The sequence below is a fragment of the Gastrolobium bilobum genome, unplaced genomic scaffold, assembly GCF_033153095.1.
Source record: "Gastrolobium bilobum isolate Gb01-03AN ecotype WA unplaced genomic scaffold, APGP_CSIRO_Gbil_v1 utg3603, whole genome shotgun sequence".
In the NCBI taxonomy this organism is placed as follows: Eukaryota; Viridiplantae; Streptophyta; class Magnoliopsida; order Fabales; family Fabaceae; genus Gastrolobium; species Gastrolobium bilobum.
In genome coordinates, this window is record NW_026898167.1 from 295,589 (window position 1) to 319,563 (window position 23,975).

The 23,975-nt window shown below is 33.9% G+C and overlaps 1 protein-coding gene across 1 annotated transcript; it reads left to right on the forward strand.

The window, feature by feature from the left end:
* The first annotated feature begins 3,727 nt into the window (after positions 1–3,727).
* On the forward strand, positions 3,728–6,767 carry LOC133313488 (gamma-glutamyl peptidase 5-like). The gene is made up of 4 exons (XM_061514875.1): positions 3,728–4,148; positions 5,935–6,090; positions 6,207–6,374; positions 6,480–6,767. Exons 1-4 carry the CDS (start codon positions 3,840–3,842, stop codon positions 6,579–6,581), a joined length of 735 nt encoding a protein of 244 aa, XP_061370859.1. The 5' UTR covers positions 3,728–3,839; the 3' UTR covers positions 6,582–6,767.
* The last annotated feature ends 17,208 nt before the right edge of the window (positions 6,768–23,975 follow it).

Below are 23,975 nucleotides of genomic sequence, written 5' to 3' on the forward strand. Positions count from 1 at the left end.
TGTGACAATTATCGTTTTATGCGGAAAGTTGTACACTTGTACTGCTCCTCCAGTTTTTCTTTTTTCTTTTTTGGACGAAGCTCCTCCAGTTTTTCTAACAATTCATCTTTTATCAATGGCAATATGGCATGAATCAGGCGGTATAATATGATAAACTTTTTTAGATATCCATAATATTAATATATTATAAGTACATTTCCATGCAATTCAACAATTTATAAGTTATTTATTTTTTTAATAAAAAATTGGCATTTTTGTTGCATATTCAGAGTGGCCGAATTCTGTCCTAAAAGTATAACTTTCAAAAATTAAGTTGTTTTGAAATGGTTCACTTATATCCGAATTTAATAGGTTCGGATCAAAATAACTTACAAGTTGACTTATTTTTGTTGAGATATATAGTTTCACATTGGTTGTATGTGCAACTAATGTGGAGTTTATAAGGTCTTGGGCACTCCCACCTTTTGAGCTAGCTTTTGGGGTGGTGTATCCCAAGATTCTTCACATGGTATCAGAGCGTCCCCCGCTTTAAAGTAGAATTAAAAAAAAAAAAAAAAAAAAAAGCACAAAAGGTAAACCAAAAATGGGTCTGTGCAATTTCCACGCTTCTAGCCTAAAGGGCTCTTGCGTGAGGGGGCGTGTTGAGATATATAGTCCCACATTGATTGTGTGGGCAACTAATATAGCATTTATAAGGCCTTGAACACTCTCACCCTTTGAGTTAGCTTTTGAGGTTATGTATTTCAAGGTTCTTTACATGATATCAGAGCCTCGCCGGCCCCCACTTTCTCTTGTGACGTTTCTTAGCACAGATAGGCTGGGCCTGTTGTATTGTCCACTCTTCAAGCCTAATGAACTCTCGTATGAGGGGGCGTGTTGAGATATATAATCTCACATTGGTTGTATATGCAACTAATGTGGAGTTTATAAGGTCTTGAACACTCTCACCCTTTGAGCTAGCTTTTGGAGTGATATATCCAAAGATTCTTTACAATTTATCCCAAGGTTCTTTACAATTTTAGTTTCAAAGAAAAAAAAACTGATAAAATAGACTAAAGATACTCCTCATATACTACTTAGAATGGCAAACTCTTAAAACATAGAACATATAAATAATTTTAAACTGTGAATATATCATTTGTAAAATTGGTCTTTTCATGGATCCAACCTGACCTGTTTCATTTTCTTATAAATTTATATGTTTATTCAATGATTAGAAAATTTGGAATATAAAAGTCAACAAGCTGTTCTTATGGCATTAACTACGATCTTACCTGTATTTAATGTCATAGCTCATATATATACTACTTAGAATGGCAAACTCTTAAAACATAAAACATATAAATAATTTTAGGGAAAACTTTTTCTCATGTTGCATGAGAATTCAACTTTCATGTTAGTGATCCTTCGATTTGCGTGCAATTTTTTTTTTTTTTTTAAAAATAAATATGGGGTCCACCACTAGTTGAGTCATAACATGAAAATTGAATTCTCATGCAACGTGAGAAAATCAAATCCCATAATTTTAAACTGTGAAATGTGAATATATCATTTGTAAAATTGATCTTTTCATGGATCCAACCTGATCTGTTTCATTTTCTTATAAATTTATATGTTTATTCAATGATTAGAAAATTTGGAATATAAAAGTCAACGAGCTGTTCTTATGGCATTAACTACGATTTTACCTGTATTTAATGTCCAGCAAATAAGGTGGAGTGGGCAAGGCAGAGAAGACAGGAAAAGACAAGCCCATGAGCATCATGGCATAGGTAAAAGGGAATAATAAATAAGAAAGAATTTATTTTCTATACACATAAATTTAAGATGAGTTTTATTTTATTTTTTTTCTATCTCGTTATGAAAGTGAATCTTATCTGCATAAATGAGTCTATAGGAGATAATAGTTATCTCATGCTGCATGTTACACTTTATTTTTTTATGAAAATATAATAATCATGTTGCAGGAATGATATTGTACATTTTTGCAACTATTTTATAATTATATATTTTTGAAAATATATAGTTAAGAAAATAATTTTAATATTACAATTATATATTTTCAGAAGTATATAATTAAAATTAGTTACAGAATATTCTATAACAGAACATCTGATGCACCCTATTTTTTATTTCATTTCTCTTTCTAATTAAGGCCTACAAAATCACCAATGTAACAAAAATGGGTTAACATCTTCTATGTAAATATTCTTTTTCTATATATATATATAATAAATATGTGGATTGCACTTAATTTTTTTTTTTTATAATGGAACTCACATGTTTATTGTGTGTAAGAAAATACTATCTTATGTCAATAACTTCTCATATGACATAAGAAGGTATTGACCCAACAAAAATATATATTTCTCTAAGTTAACAATTTAAAAAAATAAACGAAAAGGGCATCGATCTTATAATTATTATTATTGTTATAATGAGTTTAATATTTTTGTTTTTGTTATAATAAAGCTACACTAATACAAAAATGAATGTATGTTATTAATTTTTTTTCTCTCTCATTTTACAATAAGATTCATTTACTTTTATAAAAGTGTAGCAGAAAAAAGATTATGTGATAAAAATATAAATAATTTTCTCTATTATAATGGTAACTTTCAAGACTGCAATTAGGGTTGACAAAACGGGTCAACCCGGCTCAACCCGACCTAACTCGCGTTCAATAAAAAAAAACGAGCTGGATTAGGGTTGGCTTGAAAAATAAATGAGCCAGAAAACTCAACCCAACCCTAACCCGAGTCGGGTTAGGGTTGACTCGCGAGTTGACTCGAAAAAAAAAATTTCATTGATGCTATAACTTCTAAATTTTTTTCCTAAATTATTAATTCATTCAATACTAAGACATTATACAGATAAACCATAAAAAATTTTGCATTTGGACTTGAACTATTAGCAGTTGGCATCACATTCACACTGTCACACATACTATAAAAAAGGTCCTTAATGCACGGTTTTTGGCAGCTGCAGTGTATTTTTGTTTGGGTCTTTGGAATTGAAATTTTAAGTTTTAGCTTTCCACTTTACATTCATTAATTTTTATACTTTTATATTAAAAAAAACCATAATCCGCGAGCCAATCCGTTTGACTCGTAGGTTGGCTCAATTTTTTTCGAGGTGAAACAAATAGAACTGACTTTAGTTACTAACTTATTTTTTTCTAACTCAACCGGACTTATTTTAGCCGAATGCTCATTTTTGGCCTACCTAACTGCAATGAATTAACAAAATGAAAATTGAAGGCCAAAACCCAAGAACTGAAAAAGTTTGGAAGTCTTTGAGTGATCCCCACGTACGTAACATTCTGGCATGGAAAGTTAGATACCATTTGATTCAAACATCGTTTTCAAGGACAGGTTCATTGCTGGTTTAAACCATGGCCGCATTCCCGGTCACATTCAAGTTCTTACTTTAGCCGGTCAAGCTATTTTTGGTAACTGCAAACCAAATTTTGAAAGAAAAATATATTAAAAATGCCACAATATTGAGTAAAACCAGGGGGTCGTTTATGCTTGCCACCCCAACAATTAATAATAAAGGGTCGTTTTATTGAAATATTAACAAGGACAGTCTCGTTATATTCGGAACCATACATGGGCATTTTCATAACTCCAACCCTTTAAAAATCTCCCCCGTTGATTTTCATTTCCCACAAAACACAACCACTTACATCTGTACGCTGTTTAAAAAAAAAAACGTTAAACCCTTGTCTTCTCTGTCCATTTTCTGCACTCTCTCTCTCTCTAAGAAACCTCTTGTCTCTTTCTTTTTTCTCTTTCTTTATTTAAGATCTCAGAGAGAGAGAGAGACAGTTGAAGAAGATGGGTGGGAAGAGGTTTGCGGTGTTATTGTGTGCGGAGGATTCAGAGTACTCGAGGAAGAAGTACGGAGGGTATTTTGGGATTTTCGTGAGAATGCTGGCGGAGGAAGGGGAGAGGTGGGATGTGTACAGGGTGGCGCGTGGAGAGTTTCCGGAGGATGATGAGGTGGCTTTATATGATGGATTTGTCATCACAGGAAGCTGCAATGATGCACATGGCAACGACCCTTGGATCCATGACCTTCTCGCTCTCCTTAACAAATTGAACACTATGAACAAGAAAATCCTTGGCATTTGCTTTGGCCACCAGGTAATCTAAATCATTAATTTTATTTTTTTGATTGAGCTGCTGTTTCTCCTTCTTTCGAAAATGTTTGAATTTCAAGGAAATCAGCATATATTAGCAAAAAATGTTTGATGTTAAAAATAAAAATAAAAATATATATAATTAATTTGAAACAATTTAAGTTTTAAATGAAAATATGTGTCATTCTTTAAGAAATATTAAATTTTTTAATTATTTTTATAAGAATAAATAAAATATCTGTATAACTAAAGTGTTTTTATTTCATTTAATGAAGATGGAAACAAGACATGGTCAAATAGTTTAATCATTTTTTAAAATGACAAATAAGTTGAAATAAAATTGATTTGGAAATTTTTGTTTTAAAAAGAAGAAAAGTCAATGAATGAGGTATCAGCCAGTCTGGTGGTAAGGCCACCGGGGCCAGCCTAGTGGAAAATTTCTTTAGTGCTAATCGGTGCATCTCTTATTTACAATGTTTTATTTTTTATCAAATTATTTTTTCATTTGATTTTAAAAATTATTTATTTATTAATAATGTAATACAAGTAAGATATATTACATTGTAAATTAAAATATACAAAAAAATTCGGTGCATCGATGACACTAAAAAATTTCTCTCTCCAAAAAAAAAAAAAAAATCTCCCAGCAGTGGTGACTGGTGAGGGGGTGGATAGTAGATGCTCGATTCTTAATGTATTCAAAAAAAAAATTTGTGTTCTTGTGTCTGAACCGTAGATTGCAGAAAAAAAATTCTGTTCTATCAACACAAGTTCAAGGATCAAAATTTTATGGTTAAATTTTGAATTACTTTCTTTTACTGTAAATTTTTAAGCATTCAAATAAAGAGTGTGTCGTTTTAAAAAGACGAAAATTATGTTTTTTGAATGACTTACATAAAGTATGACCGATCATATTTTACTTTGTGTAAATTTGAAGAAAAAAAATTTGTTCAACTTTAGCTATGTGATTGGAAAGAGAATTTTTTTTTTTCAGATTTACACAAAATATGACCGATCATATAAATTTTATATAAATCACACATCCTATTATACTTCTTTTTCGGTCGAATAAATTATCAACGGTTCCTTGTACTTTGAGTGCTTTATACTTTATACTGTACGGGTCCCCCCCGCCCCCTTTGTCCATTTCTTCTTCTTCTTCATGGTTGCAAATTTGCAATGGCATGGGACTATGTGAGCACCGCTAGGATTCTTGTTTTTAGTATTAATTGTATGTTTGGTTAAAATTTCACTTTCGGAATGGGTCCTATTTGGGGTCCTAGATCACTTGTTTGTACTGGGATGAAGGGGAGAAAGCTTGAACGAGGAGGTGCATTTTTGTCTTTTTCATGTTTTAAAGGAAATTTATAACGTTTATGATGATATCCCTAAGAGGAAGAGTTTTAAGAGAAAGAGCCAGGAGGATAAATAAATTTATTTTGTATAAAAAATAATAATTAAATGAGAAATTATTATAAAATATTTAATGGAAAAAATTATTCTCATGTTACATGATATAAATTTTTTGTTCTATACACTTTTCTATAATTGTACCACTTTTTTTTATTTTTTTCAGGTAGTGGAACCCACAACTTTATCTATATAACATGAGTTAACTTATCTCTTTTAATATATGAGATTAATAAAATCCTATTATAATTATTTATAATTCATTTTTTACAATCATAATTAACATTCTTACTCTTTGTTTCCCTTTAATTAAGAGAAAGCTTGTGTTTGACTTGTATAAATTTGACGTCTGATATATAATTAAAATAATGTTTGATTAGATACTTGGGCGTGCATTGGGAGGGAAGGTGAGCCGTTCTCCCACTGGTTGGGACATCAGTGTCAGAACCATTAACTTGTCATCATCTTCATCATTGGCTTTGTCATCTCTCAAGTTGCCATCAAGGCTTTCCATAATCGAATGCCACCGTGATGAGGTGTGTGTAACTAACTCTATTTCTAAAGATACTCATATAATATAGCCTCCTATATTGTTGTTATTTTATTTCATGTTAGTAAACTGATATCATTATGTTAAATTGTATCAAATTAGATACGAGAGCTCCCTGCAAAAGCAGAGGTGATTGCTTGGTCTGAAAAGACAGGAATTGAGATGTTTAGGTATGGAGATCACATCATGGGCATCCAAGGCCACCCTGAATACACATATGACATCCTTTTGCACCTTATTGATCGTCTTATTCAACGCAGTTTCATCATGGTATGCACATATATATTCTTGTCTTGCATTAGCTTGTTTCTTTTGGTCTTTGGATCCATGACATGGTTTGAGTTAATTACTTATCAAGGATGTTTTGAATCTCAGGAATCTTTTGCTGTGGAGGCAAGGGTTAAGGCAGCATTGTGGGAGCCAGATAAAGAGGCATGGAAAAGACTGTGCATTAGTTTTCTCAAGGGTCGATTATGACAATTAAAGAGTAACATGTGATGTGAAAGAGGAAAACAAGGAATTTTTGTAAGTGAGAAATGATATTTTTAAATATTAATATGTTAGAGAAGAAGCATAGGGAAATCAATGCCTGTTGCGCGATAATTCACAGTTTTGGAACAATGTGTGAAGTCAATTTGCCGGTATTACACAAGAATTATCCTAGGCATGCTACATCAATAAATCATTAGTTTTGTCGTTAATACCTGAGGCGCATTTTATTAGTTTTGGATTCGAAATAATCAAAGAATGCTAAAGCCACCGGTACTCTTTTCCTACTAACTGAGCCCACAATTATTTGTCTTTTTGGTGGATTCTACCCTTGTCCTTTCCGTATTATCTAGTGGCACACAAATTTTTCCTATATCTCCGACATGATGTAATATATTTATGGGATTAATATTTTTTACATTGTAGGTGATAAAATTATCTTTTACACATACATAAAAGTATACGGGATTCATGTTGGGCTATATAAAGAGAAGAGGGGAAAAAAACACGGGTCTTAACATTTTATATGTGTAAGAGATAAAATTATGTCCTAAATATGAGAAATATTAATTCCTATATTTATTTATATAAACTATCAGTTTGAAAAAAAAAAACAATGTCATAACCTTAGGTTACCAATCATATTTTGTTGAGATATATAGTCTCATATTGATTATGTGGGCAACTAATGTGCCTTTATAAGGCCTTGGACACTCCTATCCCTTGAGCTAGCTTTTGAGGTGGTGTATCTCAAGGTTCTTTACATGGTACCAGAGCTTGAGTTGACTATAAGGTCACAAGTTATTTCCTCACCGCCCCTCACTTTAAAGTGGAATTAAAATAAAAAAGTACAAAAAGGTAAACAAAAAATTGGGCGTGTGCAATATCCACGCTTCTAGCCCAATGGGCTCTCATGTGAGGGGGCGTGTTGAGATATATAGTTTGGTTGTATGTGCAACTAATGTGGAGTTTATAAGGCCTTGAACACTTTCACCCTTTGAGCTAGCTTGATTCTTTACATGGTATCAAAGCTTAAGCTCTCACCGCCTCCCACTTTAAAGTGGAATTAAAAAAAAAGTTCAAAAGTAAACCAAAAATTGGGCCTAGCTCTCACCGCCTCCCACTTTAAAGTGGAATTAAAAAAAAAAAGCACAAAAATAAACCAAAAATTGAGCCTGTTCAAAGCCCCAATTTGTGGGTTAGGGGAAAGAAGGATGTGCATGTCACATGTATTGTACATTGTATGGTATGCAGCTATAATCAATCAGACTAGATTTTTAAGCAGTGTTGAAAAAATCAGACCGGCCCGGCCGAGTCAACCCGAAAACCGGTAAACCGGTCTTATGGTCGATCCGATTTTTATGTTGGATCGGTCAAGTGTGCGACCCGGTGCAACCTGGTGTGACTCGGCCGGGTTTTGCAAAAACCGGTGACTCGGGCGGTTTTAATTTGAACCGGTGGATCATGCATATTCATTTTAAAAAGAAGAAGAAGAAGAAATAAACGACTTCGCGAGGAGAAAAGAAGCGTAGATCTGAAATCTGAACCATGAAAACGGATGAAGGATGGATTATTTTGATCGCAAATATGCACGAGGAAGCGCAAAAGGATGATTTGCAAACAGCATTTCATGAATATGGAGAGCAAACTGCATTTCAGGATAATTTGAACCTCGATAGTCGCACTTGTTGTGTCAAAAGTAAATGACAAACCCTTTTTCCATTCCTATTATATTTTTTCTGTTGATGTGATTTGTGTTTTATGGAAAAGCAATCTTAATTGTTGATTACAAAATCATCGACGGTGTGTAATTCACAATCCACGTCGTCCAATTTGGTGGATGCAGTAATCCTCCAATGACTTATATATTACAAATCGATGACGTGGCGTGGTTGGGGTTACAAATGGATTTCTAATGGATACTGTAATCAAGAATTAGGAAGGGCTGTGTTTATCAATTATTAATGATTGGGATATTTTAAATAAAAATAATTCAATAAGTCTATATATAAGGTAATATTCTTTAATATCAAATTTTAACAATTGATCTGAACAATGATATATAATTTATTATTTTTTATATTAGAATATTTGGAACTTGTATTATTTTTTACAGGTATTTGAATATATTTATATATTTTTTAACATAAATTATATATTTATATATACATACCGGGTCATGCGGTTCAATCAGTGACCCACTGATTGAACCAATGACCCAATGACCCAGTACCTCGATCGAGTCGAGGACTGGGCCGAGTTTAATAACATTGTTTTTAAGTACACATTTTGCCCTTTCCATCTAAACCTAACAAATTTCTATAACAGTCGTCATATTATTTTTACCTTTTGATGTTGCTTGTCTAGTAAACTTGTCGTTTGATAATGATCTACAGAGGCCCTGTTTTAAGATGTAGTGTTTATCTCCTTTTGCAAAATGTCTGCCATTAGTTATCTATTCACAATATACCTCACAAATTTGTTAGTTGTTGATTTTTTTATTCATAATATTTTAAATTCTTCTATATTTAAAAATTATTACCACAACTTAAATCTAGAACCTCTATTAAAACCTCAGTGACTCTGTAATTCAATGATATGAAACACTTAAAAAATTAAGGTAATTGTTCCTTCTTATAAATTATGAATATTTTAAATTTAAATTAAAAAGGAAAAAATATTTATCATTTCAAAGAATAAAACATCGTGTTATTTTAAATCAAATAATTGTATTTCATGGTGAGAGAAATTTGTAAAGAACCTTGGGATACATCACCCCAAAAGTTAGCTCAAAGGGTGGGAGTGCCCAAGGCCTTATAATTCAAATTCTGAAGAACTGTATATCTCAACACGCCCCCTCACACGAGAGCCCATTGGGCTTGAAGCGTGGATTATGCACAGGCCAAATTTTTGGTTTACCTTTTTGTGCTTTTTTATTTTAATTCCACTTTAAAGTGAGGGGCGGTGAGGATCGAACTTGTGACTTGTAGTCACTCAAGTTCTGATACCTTGTAAAGAACCTTGAGATACACCGCCCCAAAAGGCTAACTCAAAGGGTGAGAGTGCCCAAGGCCTTATAATTTAGATTCTGAAGAACTATATATCTCAACAAAATTTGTGACATGAAAAATTATTGTGAGAAGAGCTGTAGGTTATTGATTAAAAATAATAATTTAAATATTAAATGAAATATTAAAGTTTCATTTAAATTGATACAATATTATTTTGTCCTTTAAAAGGATTTCCCAAATTAAAATACATAATTGTTTAATTGTCAGACTAGTGCGTTGAACTTTTTGAAGATGTAACTAAGTAGAAAACGCTCCTTAAAGCTACGAAAGCAATGCTGAAAAGATATAATTGCCAACTTAAGTTTACACTTTCATGAATCCACGGGTTATCTACATATGGTGGACAATGATATACATGAACGTGTATTCTTGTGTCAAAATATAGTTAAAAAGCCCTTAATAAAAGCAAGTATTTGTTAAACTTTTTAAGCTATATATATTCTAAACAAAGTTAAAGTTAAATTCATCAATATTGAGATGAAAATTTTATGTAAATACCAAGAGACTGACAATATAAGTGAGATTTATAATTAATTTTACATACCAAGTATATCGATCATGGAATCTCAATCGAAATGTGTGAATGAAAATAAATCTTCCAGAGAAGGATGATAAAGAGGAAATAAAGTGAAGGGAACTAGTGGCCAAAATAAAATGTAGCAGAAGATCCGTTGTAACTTCCATAGAACGAAGAAGGAAAGAAGGGTTGCAAGACAGCATAGTATGCTAAGTGGAAGACCACAAAAGACAGGCGTGAAAAGAAAGACGTCAAGTCTTTGCAATAAATTCAGTACCAACAAGACACTGTAAAACATGCACTTCCTAATCACTACGCAATATATGAAAAAGAAAGCAGGTTCTTTGGGCAAATAATAGACGTGTTTGGATCCATGTATGTAGACTTGAATTCCAAGGATTGAATTGGGAGGTTGCATTGCTTTCCACTAAACCAGCACTGACATTTGATGAGGTTGAGCACATTGTATAGGCGAATAAGAGAGTTGATGAAAAAATGAAGAGAAAAGGGAAGGGAAACTTTTTTTTTTATATATTCCAATCAGTTTCTGGGGTTAAGATTTTAAATTCCTTCCAAAGACAATATTAAGAAGAATCGAACAGATACTCTCACCCTTATCTGCTCAGTTCTTTGACACCAACTGAACTACCATTATTTGGTAAGGAAAAGGAACGTTAACTAAATGAAACTCTTATCCTTCTAAAATAAAAGTTTTGCACTTCCTAATTTCATGCTTAGCCAGTACATCCGTAAAGCCTCCTATCAATAGTTCATAGCAAAAGTAGTTTATCTTTCCACATGAAATATTGTCATAATGCAAAAAGAGTCGCTGCTCAAAGGTTTAGTGGCGAAAAGTGGGAATCAAAAACGCATTCACATCAATAACTATTAGTTCAAGTGGTAAGGAACATATTCCTTTTAATCAAAGGTCTTTAGTCGGGTAATCGATGAACATGTGCAAATATATATGGGATAAGATATTCTTATATCGATGTAAAAATAAGTCTTATAATGATAACAAAGCACCTACAAAGGACCAACATAGCTCAACATGGATGCTCTCAATGGAAGGCATGTCAACAAGTCCTAAATGGTACTAAAAGACCAAAGCAAAGTGCAAAATTGTTGAATCTACTCAAATGTGCAAAGTCAAGCTAGAAGTCATAGCTTTTTAAGTTAGAAGAAGCAACTAGAAGATTCAAATCTTGAAGACTATAGAAGACAAAGAAAACTCAATGCTCTTACTGTTTGTAATAAGTTTTTCGAGTCGTAAAATCTTTAGGATTGAGTTTATTGATCTTTAACTTGAAAGTTGCATTAATAAGTCATAAACTCATGCATTAGTGACATATACACTTTGATCATGCATGCAAGATCTCACACACATCAAGAGTTATTATATAAGTGCGAAAGATAATCATACATATGCTAGATGTCACTAGAAATCATTTAGAAGTCACTTAGATTCATTAAAATCGAAAGAGCAGCTGAAAACTAAATTTCTAATATGAAGTAATCGATTACCTAAGTGAAGTAATCGACTACTTAGGTTCTTTGAAGAAGTAATCAATTACCTCAAGTCTTTGAAGAAGTAATCAATTACCGCACGAAAAGTAATCGATTACTCCCTGTCTTAAGTGATTTAAAGCTTAAGTAATTCGAATTTTTAGATGTCCAACGACTATAAACAACTAGTAACTCGATAGGACACCTATATAAACATATTCTAAGAGTTTCTGAATAGGGATTAACATTGGAAAACACCAAAACACAGAGATTTCAGATTGAACCCTTATTTGGCCTACTTTTACATATCTTTAAGAAAAAGCTCAATTCTCTCTCATTTCTTAATCTTTTTCTGATCTTTTTGAGAATTCTGAACACGGGTAGTCTACCCTACTTCCGTTTGAATGAAATTGATTGTTGTAATTGTTTGTGAGACAAGTGGAGTGATCCTAAAGGACTTAGGTTGAGTCTGATCAATATGTGATCATACACTTGTGAAATTCCTCTTGTAAATTGAATTTTCTGGCACCGGTTGGAAGCTAGAACATAGTGAAACAGACCGACCTTAGTCTGGATATAGCTCTCAAGTGGTTAGAGAGTTAACCAGGACATATCGCGATGTGATGTTTCCTTTATCTTATCTATTTGATTTCGATGGTTATAACTTATTTTCTAGATTGTACATGTTATATTGAATTTGTTTAAGGTCTGGGAATCATTAGATTTCTGTTTGATTACGCTTTTGAATATTTTCTTGAAAAGGGTCTTGAATAATATTGATTTTCTCTTTTTTTTCCCTTCTAATTTTTATTCCGTTGTTAAACCTCTGAATTACGTGTTGTGTAATATGTTTTGATTCTGTTTTTGAATTGGAAAAATGTTGATGTTCTATGAATTTCGTTTTTGGTTGAAGTTCTTATAAAAGGTTTTATTTTTCATTGTTTCTTAAAGAAGAAGTAACACACAATTCACCCCCCTTTCTTGTGTGATTGTTTAGCCATATTTTCTTTTCAATGATCCTATGGTATTTTGGATGGAGAAATATTGTGATAGAGACCTCTACTCAAATAAAGAATCAACAAAAGAGAACAAGGAATTTGGCCGATAAAATCGTATTTTCATATATATATATGGGAACTTGAAGAGTAATTACAAATTTGTATAACAGTGAAACAGAAACAGAAAATTACAAAAGAAATGTAAAACAAAAGACAAAATGCAGAAAAGATATTGATAATGTGAAGCAATTAAAGAGGCCTCACTCTCTCCCAAAGTCTCAATTCCAAGTATGCAATTCCATACCACCCTCAGCCACCTTCTCCACTATTTAAATAACTTCCACTCGCCTTTCATTCTGTTGAAGGGTTAATTTGGAAATTCAAAGTAATTGTGTTGAATCAGCATATGGGCCTTGAACTCTTTTAGCCCAATTATTCCTCCTTTTGTCGCTCTTATATACTTTTAAGGGCTGGGCCATATCATAGTGTCCTCTCTTTTTTTCTTTCGTTGTAAAAAAATAAAAGTTCATTTAATCTCTCCAATATATGATTAGCAATAACTAATTTGCTAGACTTTACTCTCCAAAGCTAGCTATTTAAATTGCTAATCAAATTACCCAAGGCGAATTATTGATGGTGATTAATTGTTTTCATTTTACTATCAAATTCAAAATGTCTATTCACAAAAATGATGATTAACAGTAACTCAACGTATCATTGATCAAAAGTTAGGTCGATTAAAAAAAGGTATCGCTTATATCCCATCAGCCAAACTGTGGGCAAAGTATACCACACCATGCAGCAATCAGGAAAGATTAAAACCTAATCCAAACATAACATCACTGAATTTTATTCCCAGACGAAGGTACTCCGTTTCTAATTGGTGTCTCCTACACAAAAAATGATTGGTTCATACTTCATAGGACTCTCTCTAAATTATATAGTCACAGAAACTACACATGAAATCAACTCTCAGTCGAAGGTTTACTTCTGAGAGTTTAATAAGCCTTGACGGGAAAATCCCAAGTTTTAGCTAATCAAAATCTTAGTGTATATTACGCAAATTTCTTGGTTTTTCGGCAACCGCAAAACCAGCACCATCTGGTGTGCTATGCATGTTCAACAAGTAATTTAAGCATCTTTACTCAGTCACCAATAGATTCACAAAAAATTTATTCCAGCACCAATTTCGGACCAAACCAGTTTTATTTAACCAAAAGTATAAACACAACAATAAATTCATACTGGTTTCACGCCAGTTTTTGGGCTCGTCCTACAAGGATTATTAAAATGGAATACTTAAACCATAAATGCAGTTCTAACCATGAGACACATTTAGGCACAACTGCAAACTCCAAAGCTATACCACAGCAAGGCAAAGTAAATTAAGCATGTTCATGCACTTAATGTGGCTCCGGAGTTACTTCTGCATTTTGCTAGCATATCCATGTAAAACTGGCACTTGCTAATGTCATTCCCATAACTATTCAGGCACTGCAAGCAAATGAACAACGTCAACGTAAGTAATATTCTCTTAGAAAACATGTAAACCAACAAATATGAACAACAATTTTGGATAAGTTAGTTTTATATGAGTGCCCTATTGATGATTGAGTCCCATATTAGTTAGGTATGAGAAATGAAGCTCTCATTTGCAGTAGAGGCTCTCCCTAATCAACAACCTAACTTTTAGAAGTGGCTTCTTCTCTAAGGAAATTATCATATTAGTCTAAGAACAGTGACAAGCCACACATTACAGTAACTTCAAAGAAAATTGCAATCAATCGAAGTAGACATTAACAATAGATTATAATATTACTTGAGATATAACACATATGCAATGGAAATTCTTTACATAGGGGCACAATGTAATGAGAAAACTATTATACGTTATAAAAAGTTAAACACCCTTATATTCTGATATTTCACAGGTCCTCTAATGGTGTTTTATCTCTCACACAAGATACACACACAATTCTCAGAATATACTTTTATTGTATTACTGATTCTACCAAGCCACTTTTCAAGAGTTACAATGTGCTTTTTATAAGCAACAGCAAATGATTAAGAATAATAAAGACTAACATAGAAAATCTAAACATATTAAATGTCCACTAACATATGCCTAGGGACACACCAAAAAACCAAAACAAAACCCTTCATATTTCTATTTTCTTTTATTTAAATTAAAGATTAACCTAACAAAACTCCCCCTTAATCTTTAATATCTCTACCGTCCTTCATGCCCATATTCTTCTTACAATTTTCTAACAGCAACGTCGGCAGTGGTTTTGTAAAGATGTCACCAACTTGATCTCGGCTTGCCACATGACTGAGCTCCACCTTTCCTTCTTTTACTTGATCCCAGATGAAATGAAATTTAACATCAATATATTTGCTCCGCTCATGATTAACCGGGTTCTTAGCTAACTCGATCGCGGACTTGTTGTCAACTCGAATCTCGGTTGGGCCGACTTGCTTTTGTTCCAGCTTGCTTAGTAAATTCCTCAGCCATATTGCATGGCAAACACACCAAGATGTCGCAACATACTCGGCTTCACATGTAGACAGGGTCACAATGGGTTCCTTCTTCGACACCCAAGTAAACACTGTGTTTCCCATGAAGAACACATAGCCAGCCGTGCTCTTCCTATCATCAACATCTCCGCAGCAATCACTGTCTGAATAACCCGTCAGTTTGTATTTGTCCGACTTCGAGTAATGAAGTCCTTGTGAGATTGTTCCCTTCACATATCTCAGAATTCTCTTAGCCGCCTTCCAGTGAGTGTACCCCGGGTCTTCCATAAACCGACTTATGATCCCAACACTTAGACACAGATCCGGCCTTGTACATGTCAAATATCTCAGACTTCCAACTAGACTACGATAAATACTCGGATCTACCTTTTCTCCTCCATCATACTTCGAGAGTTTCAAACCGGGTTCCATTGACGTTAAAACCAGGTTGCAGTCTATCATTTTGAACCTTTTCAGAATATCTTTTGCATAAGCTTCTTGAGATACAAAGATCTCGGATTTGTCTTGTCTCACTTCCAGACCAAGGAAGTATCTCATTAGACCGAGATCCGTCATCTCGAATTATTCCGTCATTCTCTTCTTGAAGTCTTTTATCCTTCCTTCATCATTACCCAGAAAAATTAAATCATCAATATATAAGGCAACAAGTAAAATTTTACCTTCCTTCTTCTTTATATAGAGAGCATGTTCATACGGACACTACTTAAATCCATCATTCTTAAAGTAATTATCAATCCTCGTGTTCCAGGCTCTTGGGGCCTGCTTCAAACCATATAAGGCTTTCTTTAATCTCAACACTTTTCTTTCTTCTCCGACTTTCATGAACCCCGGAGGTTGTTCGAGATACACCTCTTCCTCGAGTACTCCATTCAAAAATGCCGACTTCGCGTCCATCTGATAGATCGGCCATCCAAATTGGGCTGCTTGAGAAATCAACAGTCGTATTGTCTCCATTCTTGCCACGGGTGCAAATACCTCGTCATAGTCTACTCTAGCCTTCTGCTTATACCCTTTCACCACTAGTCGGGCTTTGAATCTCTCTATCTCCCCTTTAGCATTCATTTTCTTCTTGTAGACCCATTTTACACCAATTGGCCTACTTCCCTTTGGTAGCACGGCTAACTCCCATGTCTTGTTATTTTCTATCGCCTTCATTTCTTCCTCCATGGCAGATTTCCATTTCTCATCTCGGACAGCTTCCTCGAAGCTCAACTCCTCAGAATCTGCTAACAGACATACCAGGTGTGCTTCATTGGTTGAGTTATACAAATCTTGTAGGCTTCTCAATCTCGGTTGTCTTTGCTCTTCATCACTATCAGAGTCATTCGGATTCTCTGGAATTCGGGTCGAATGTTGTCCGACCTCAATTGATATGTGTCCGGGTTCCACATTGACCCCGGATGGACTACTCCAGTCCCATCCACACCAACACCCTTTTACTAACGGGGTCCAGCAACTTGTACCCCTTCGTCTTCTCATCATAACCAATGAACACGAACTTTTTACTTTTGTCTTCAAGCTTCGTCCTCAACTGATCTGGTATGTGTGCATACGCACCACTCCCAAAAATTTTAAAATGACCCACTGAGGGCTTCAAACCACTCCACGCTTCCTGCGGGGTTTTATCATTCAGACTCGAATGAGCACATCGGTTCTGCACGTACACTGCACATTGTACGGCTTCTCCCCAGAACTCCTTTGGCATGTTCTTTGTCTTCAACATGGATCGGACCATATCCAAGATAGTCCGGTTCTTTCTCTCAGCTACTCCATTTTGCTGGGGTGAGTATGGCGCGGTCAGAAACCGCCTTATCCCGTGTTCTTCACAATACTTCTTGAATGTTATTGACACATACTCCCCACCTCGGTCTGAACGTACCGATTTGATGTATCTTCTAGTTGTATTTTCAATCATCACTTTAAACCTCTTAAAGGTATCCAGCACCTCGGATTTTTCTTTCAGAAAATAATCCCAAGTCTTACGACTAAAGTCATCAATAGATGAGACAAAATACCTTTTTCTACTGAAGGAACCCGGAGTTATGGGTCCACACAGGTCGGTATGAATAAGTTCCAGAGGCTGCTTAGCCCGGTATCTCGTCCTCCTTTGGAATGGGCTCCTTGAATGTTTTCCTAATACGTAGTTCTCACAAAACTTTCCTTCAGAGTTTATCTTCAGCAGTCCCACCACCATGTTCTTCTTCATCATCTCGGTCAGACCACCATAATAAAGGTGTCCAAGCCGTCTATGCCACAAATACATCTTATCTTCTACCCCGGCTTGCAGACAGCAGACCTCCGTGCTCCTCAGACTCAGCTTGTACATTCTGTTCTTTTCCATCTGAACTCGGGCTATTAACCGCCCATACTTATCTTTGAATAGTAGGACTCGGTCTGTCATTAGAACCGAGTAGCCCTTTTCCATCAACTGTCCAACGCTCAGAATATTGCTTTTGAGCTCAGGCACGTAATAAACGTCTCGAATCATACCAACTCGTCCATCCTTTTGCAAGAAACGGATCGTACCTCGGCCCTTTACATCAATTTTGGACGCGTCTCCAAAAGAGACATGTCCAGCTTCCACCGTCCTCAGTTCTTTGAACAAATGTTTGTAACCACTCATGTGATTATTGGCTATGATGCACGAACATGGACACGGGACACGACACGACACGCCGACACGTTAATTCTAAAAAATGTCATATTTGGACACGTTGGGACACATTTTGATATTAAATAAATTTTTTAATATATATAATATGATTATATTTAATACATATAAGAGTCCATAATAAGTCATATAACCAATTAAATATTTAAATTTCATAACATAAATATAAATATAAATAATTTTTCGTAGTTTGTTAATTTTTAATGTCAAATTTTATAACAGAAAAAAATTAATTTATAAATTATTTCTTTTATATTTAGTTAACAAAATAAAATTAAGATTTAAAAATAAATAAATAAAAAATAAAAAATAAAAAAACGTGTCCGAGCGTGTCCCCAAATGTTGACCGCGTGTCCGAGCGTGTCCGTGTCGGACACGTGTCCGACACGTAAATTTGAAAAAAATTCGTGTGTCCGTGTAACGGAGATTATTGGCACCAGTATCCAAGTACCACTCCATCCCACTCTTCAAACTCATTTCACCATGTGCTAACATCAGAACTCCTTCATCTTTTATTTCTCCTTCCGCAGGAAAGTTTGACATCCCGTCAACTCTCCTTTCATCTCGGCAATCCTTCGCGAAATGCCCAACTCGGCCACAGTTGTAGCATCTGTCCGAGTTGCAGTCCTTTGAATAATGGCCATACTTACCACACTTATAACACTCTACATTACTTTGATTTGACCATCGGCCTCTTCCACCTCGGCCACGTCCTTTTCCTCGGCTCGTCCACGACCTCTACCTCGGACGTTATGAGAATAGAGCGCCTTCTCATCCTTAATGGTTGCTTTTGTCTGGAGTGCTTGCTCCAGCGACTCCTCCTTGTTCTTCTTCTTGCGCTGCTCATGCGCCTCAAGGGAACCTGCTAGCTCGTCAATAGAGAGCGTAGACAAGTCCTTGGACTCCTCGATTGCACACACCACGTTCTCGAAGTTGTCTGTCAACGACCTCAGAATCTTTTCTACTACTCTGGAGTCGGCCAACGCCTCTCCATTCCGCTTCAACTGGTTCACAACAGTCTGAACCCGGGTGATGAAGTCCGACACTCCTTCGGTCTCCTTCATTTTCATCCCCTCCAACTCTCCTCGAAGAGTTTGAAGTCTGACCTGCTTCACACGGTCAGCATCTCGGTAGACCGTCTCCAATATGTCCCAGGTCTCCTTAGCCGTTGTTGCGCCTCCAATCTTCTCAAGACCACCGCTTTCTTCAACAGCTTGAAACATCATAAAGAGTGCTGCTGCATCCTTTGTCCTCGTCGCACTCAACTGCTTGAGTTGATTTGCTGAATATCCTTCTGTTATTTCAGGTTCTACGAACCCATTTTGCAGTAACCCCCAACTGTCATAGGCTCTTAGAAGAGCCTTCATTTGGATGCTCCAATTCTCATAATTGCCCTTTTTCAGGCGGGGCACCGGCAGACCATTACTCACACCTTCCATTGATATCAAGCTCTGATACCAATTTGATATTTAACAGGTCCTCTAATGGTGTTTTATCTCTCACACAAGATACACACACAATTCTCAGAATATACCTCTATTGTATTACTGATTCTACCAAGCCACTTTTCAAGAGTTACAATGTGCTTTTTATAAGCAACAACAAATGATTAAGAATAATAAAGACTAACATAGGAAATCTAAACATATTAAATGTCCACTAACATATGCCTAGGGACACACCAAAAAACCAAAACAAAACATTTCATATTTCTATTTTCTTTTATTTAAATTAAAGATTAACCTAACATATTCATCCTTCTCAAGCTAAAATAAATATCATATCAATATTTCTGAAGAGTCTGTTAGTCCTTACTAGTAGACAAACAATGGAAAGATAATTATCCCTCCCACATCTGTTTAAGCTGAAATATCCTACAGAGTATAGGGTGATATGGGGAGACATCTTTGTATATAATAGTTCAACTTCTGATGCTATAGTGCAGTGTTACTTGCAGATTTAGTATCTACCAAAAACGTAGAATTTAAAGGATTTAGATAAAGGGGAAAAACTTCAACAGAAAGAAACAGAACCAGCTATAAAAACAACATACATCTTGGAAGGCCTTTGAGTGAACATTGCATGCATCGCCACAACATTATTTGAGATTAAAGTAATGATAAAAAAATAATAAATTTAATAACATTTTTATATTTTAAAGAAATTAATTTTGATGACAGAAATATTTTTAAAAATAAACGTAATTATATGCCAATTTTAAAAGAATAATTTAAGAATTTAATTAAAATTTACATAATTAATCTATCAACCACAACAATTCATCAAACATTTCCTGAAAACTATTACGTGCTTAACTCTATTTCATTCTCTCCTGGAAATAATTGCATTAACTTAGTAGGTAAGTACATTATTGATGTATTCAAATTTGTTATATGAAACACGCAATATTTTCCGACTTTTACATGACTCGCCTTCATATATATCAAACCATTTCTTTTAAAAAGTACATTAACAATAAAAATTTATCATATCAATGTTATGATTTACTAAAACATTTTAAGTTTACATTTTGTATTGAGATATTATCCTACATTGTTTAAAATAAGGCTCTTTCAAAGTGAAATTTATTTTTAAAGTGAACAAGAAAATTTGTTTTTGTCATAATTTAATTTAAAATATATCATAATCTTCATCCATTAAAATTTAAAGGAATATATTTTGATTTGCTCATTTTTAAAGGTTACTTTATTTGAAATTAGGTACATGTCAAATAACATGGATGGAAAATGATTAAATTATTGTTTTTAAATATTTATTTTTGATCAAATAAATAGTAAAATTAGACTGCCAGAAGAGAGAGTAAACTAAAATTGGGTAATAGAACATAATATAACAATCTTTGTCGCGCTTCATCCTAAACCCAATTCAATGTTTGGCCTTTATTTACAAGTTACAAATTTAAATTAAACCCAATTAAGCAGGGTTAGATATCTTAGATTAGTTTAGCTCGGCCATATTGGAGTATCTTTACTAAGACTCTAAGAGGTTTAATCTGATTTACAAAAAAAAAAAAGAGGTTTAATCTGAATATACACAAAAAGTTCATTACAATTCAATAATGTTACATAAAGAAAAAATTCATTTGAGAAAAATTTAGCTCAACAATTAAAGGATTTAATGTTTGTTATGAATTTATAGGAGATAATTTTATTTCATACATATATATATATATATAAATATATATATATATATATATATATATATATATATATAAAAGTATGTGAAACTCATATTGGATCATGTGAAAAGAAGAGAGAAAAAAAATACAAATATATATAGAAAATAAAATAAGTAGAGAAATTAGATGGTCAAAAGGAAGAATAGAGTAAAATTAGGTGATGGAACATAACATAACAATCCTTGCGGGCTTCATCCTAAACCCAATTCAATGTTTGGCCATTGTTTACACGTTACAAATCTGAACTAAATCCAATTAAGCAGGGTTAGATATTTTAGAGGTCCAATTTGAATATATACGAAAAGTTCATTACAACTCAATAATGTTAAATAAAGAAAAAAATTCATTTGAAAAAAAATTTAGCTAAATAATAAAATATGATTAACAATAAGAAAAATATGCACTTTTTTATTCTTAATTGAATAGTAATTTTTTTTCTCTCGCCTATTTTAACATCATATATAAACTTGAGTATGCGAGACAAGCACAGTAGAATTAAAACAAAAAAACAAAATTTACCAATGATTTTATAAATCTCCAATTGTAGCATTCCTAATTTGAACCAGTCAATCATATCAATAAGGAAAAAGCTGCCAACAAAAATACCAACACTTGGCTATGGATTTGGTCCATATTCTAAAAAGGTGTGAATTCAAATCTCGCTATCTGATGTCAGGACTTTGTTGGTAGGTAATATGTAATTTCTCTCAAAAATCCTCAAAAAGGTCGGTATTCCCTAACCCTAATGTGATACCAGTATTTAACTTCACTTAAACTTTTAACTACCAAAAAAATAAAATAAGGAAAAAGCTACTTACTCTCAGAATCCATGCCCAAAAGTTAACTAGATGAGAAACAATATCAAAATGGTTGAAGACCCGGACCTCACCCACTTCTTTTGTTTACGGTTCAGGCCTCAATTCTAGAAAGTTCTATTAACAATATATTCTGATATGTGAGTAAAATTCATTCGAAGCATGTGTGATGTTTCTATCAGATCTCCCCCTTTCTTGGTGAAAGTTCTTTCATAATTAAATGCATATGCAAAAACAACCTTCCATAGCTTGCTTGCTATTCTATATAGATCTGCCTCCAAAAAAACGAAGGACATTAGGGATAGTGCTTGTCACGATTCTGCCATGAACCATAGCATATTGTTTAAGCTTGTCCGGGTCCTCCGGGATAACTGCATCGCCAATTGTTATAGAATTAACAAAAACTCACATAAGGCCGAAAAAAGACTAATAAAGATCTTCCTAATTATATTAATTCTATTACGGCAGCAATGGATCAATAACTGTACCTCCAATATTTATTTCTAAGAGGCCCAAAAATTCACTCCTGTCGCCAGGAAACTCATCTATAAATAAGGGGTTAAGTCAATAAAGTACACACATTCTATATTGCACATATCACATCTTTTAGCTATGTCGTTTATTATAATGCACAATTAGGGATGTGCATGGATTGAACCGAACTGAATTTTTTGAAAAACAGAACCGAATTGGTTTAAATTGTTCGGTTCGAAAGTGGTTTGGTTCGGTTCAAAACTGGTTCGGTTACGTTCGGAACCGGTTCGAGTTGACCTTCTTTTGAAAAGAAAAAAAATTAAAAATTTAAAAAATAAAGTTATAAAAATCAATTTGGTTCGAAAATGGTTCGGTTCTTAAACCGGTTCGGTTCATGAACTGGTTCTTTAAAAATCGGTTCGGTTCATGAACTGATTTTTAAAAACCGGTTATTTTAAGGGGCGGTTCGGTACAGTTCATGGTTCGGTTCGGTTCAATTTTTTGATTATTTTACACACCCCTATATACAGTGATCCATTGATTTCTAATATATCTCTCCCATGAATAGGCACATAGATCCAATATTAATACACAGGTGACAAGACTATACATATCTATCCCAACACCAACCTTACCAAGCGAATTGGGTTTCTAGTTTCGTTAGCACTATCCTATGCCTTAATGGCACATAATGCGCGGAAGCCCCCTTAACACTGCTTGGGTCTAGCTCCAAGGCTAGTTTGGAATAGTTTTAAAAAAAGAATTTGGTACGCGGATGCCTTGCTTATTTCATAATTATTATTATTATTAAAAGTTGATGTTATTTTGTATTGGAACGCAGTACATGAAAATACTTTTACTAAATATATTATAAGAAAAACATTTGGCATTTTAAAAGATATAATTTTATATCATTTCTCTTTTGTGGAGAAAGAAAGTAAAAAAATACGTAAATAGTGAAAGAGAGAGAATGTAACAATTCACTAAAACACAATCGTTTTATTTAAAATGAAGAAAATTGTATTCTTTAAAACGACAAACATTTTCTCCATACATTATTTGAATGTTAAAATTAAAAAAAAATTTTTGTACAAAATTATTAAAAGGATATGTAAAAACAAATCTTAGAAATAAATTTGATGGTGGCAGAAGCGGTGATGCAGCAACAATGATGAGGGTAAGGATGGTGGTGGCGACGACAGGGATATGGATGGTGACGGGATAGTAGTAAGAATGGCAAAATAGTTGTAGTGATGGTGGGGTGTGGCAACGGCGACAGCAACGACAACAACAGGATAATGACAGTGATGGTAGGATGTAGTGACAACAATGATGATGGTAATGAAAATAGTGGTAATCACAACGATAATAATAGGGAGATGGGATTGGTTAAGGTTGGATTAAAAAAAGTAAGTTTTTGGACTTATGCTTTTTTTTTTTTTTTTCCCCTTAAAGCAGACATTCAAACACTTACATGTTTGAAAAAGATTTTAAAAAATAAAATAAAAAATAAAGCAACTTATGAAAATCCATTCAAATCGGCTCTGAAGTATAGCATTCATGAACCCTTGTTTTCTTATAGCATGCAAGGCT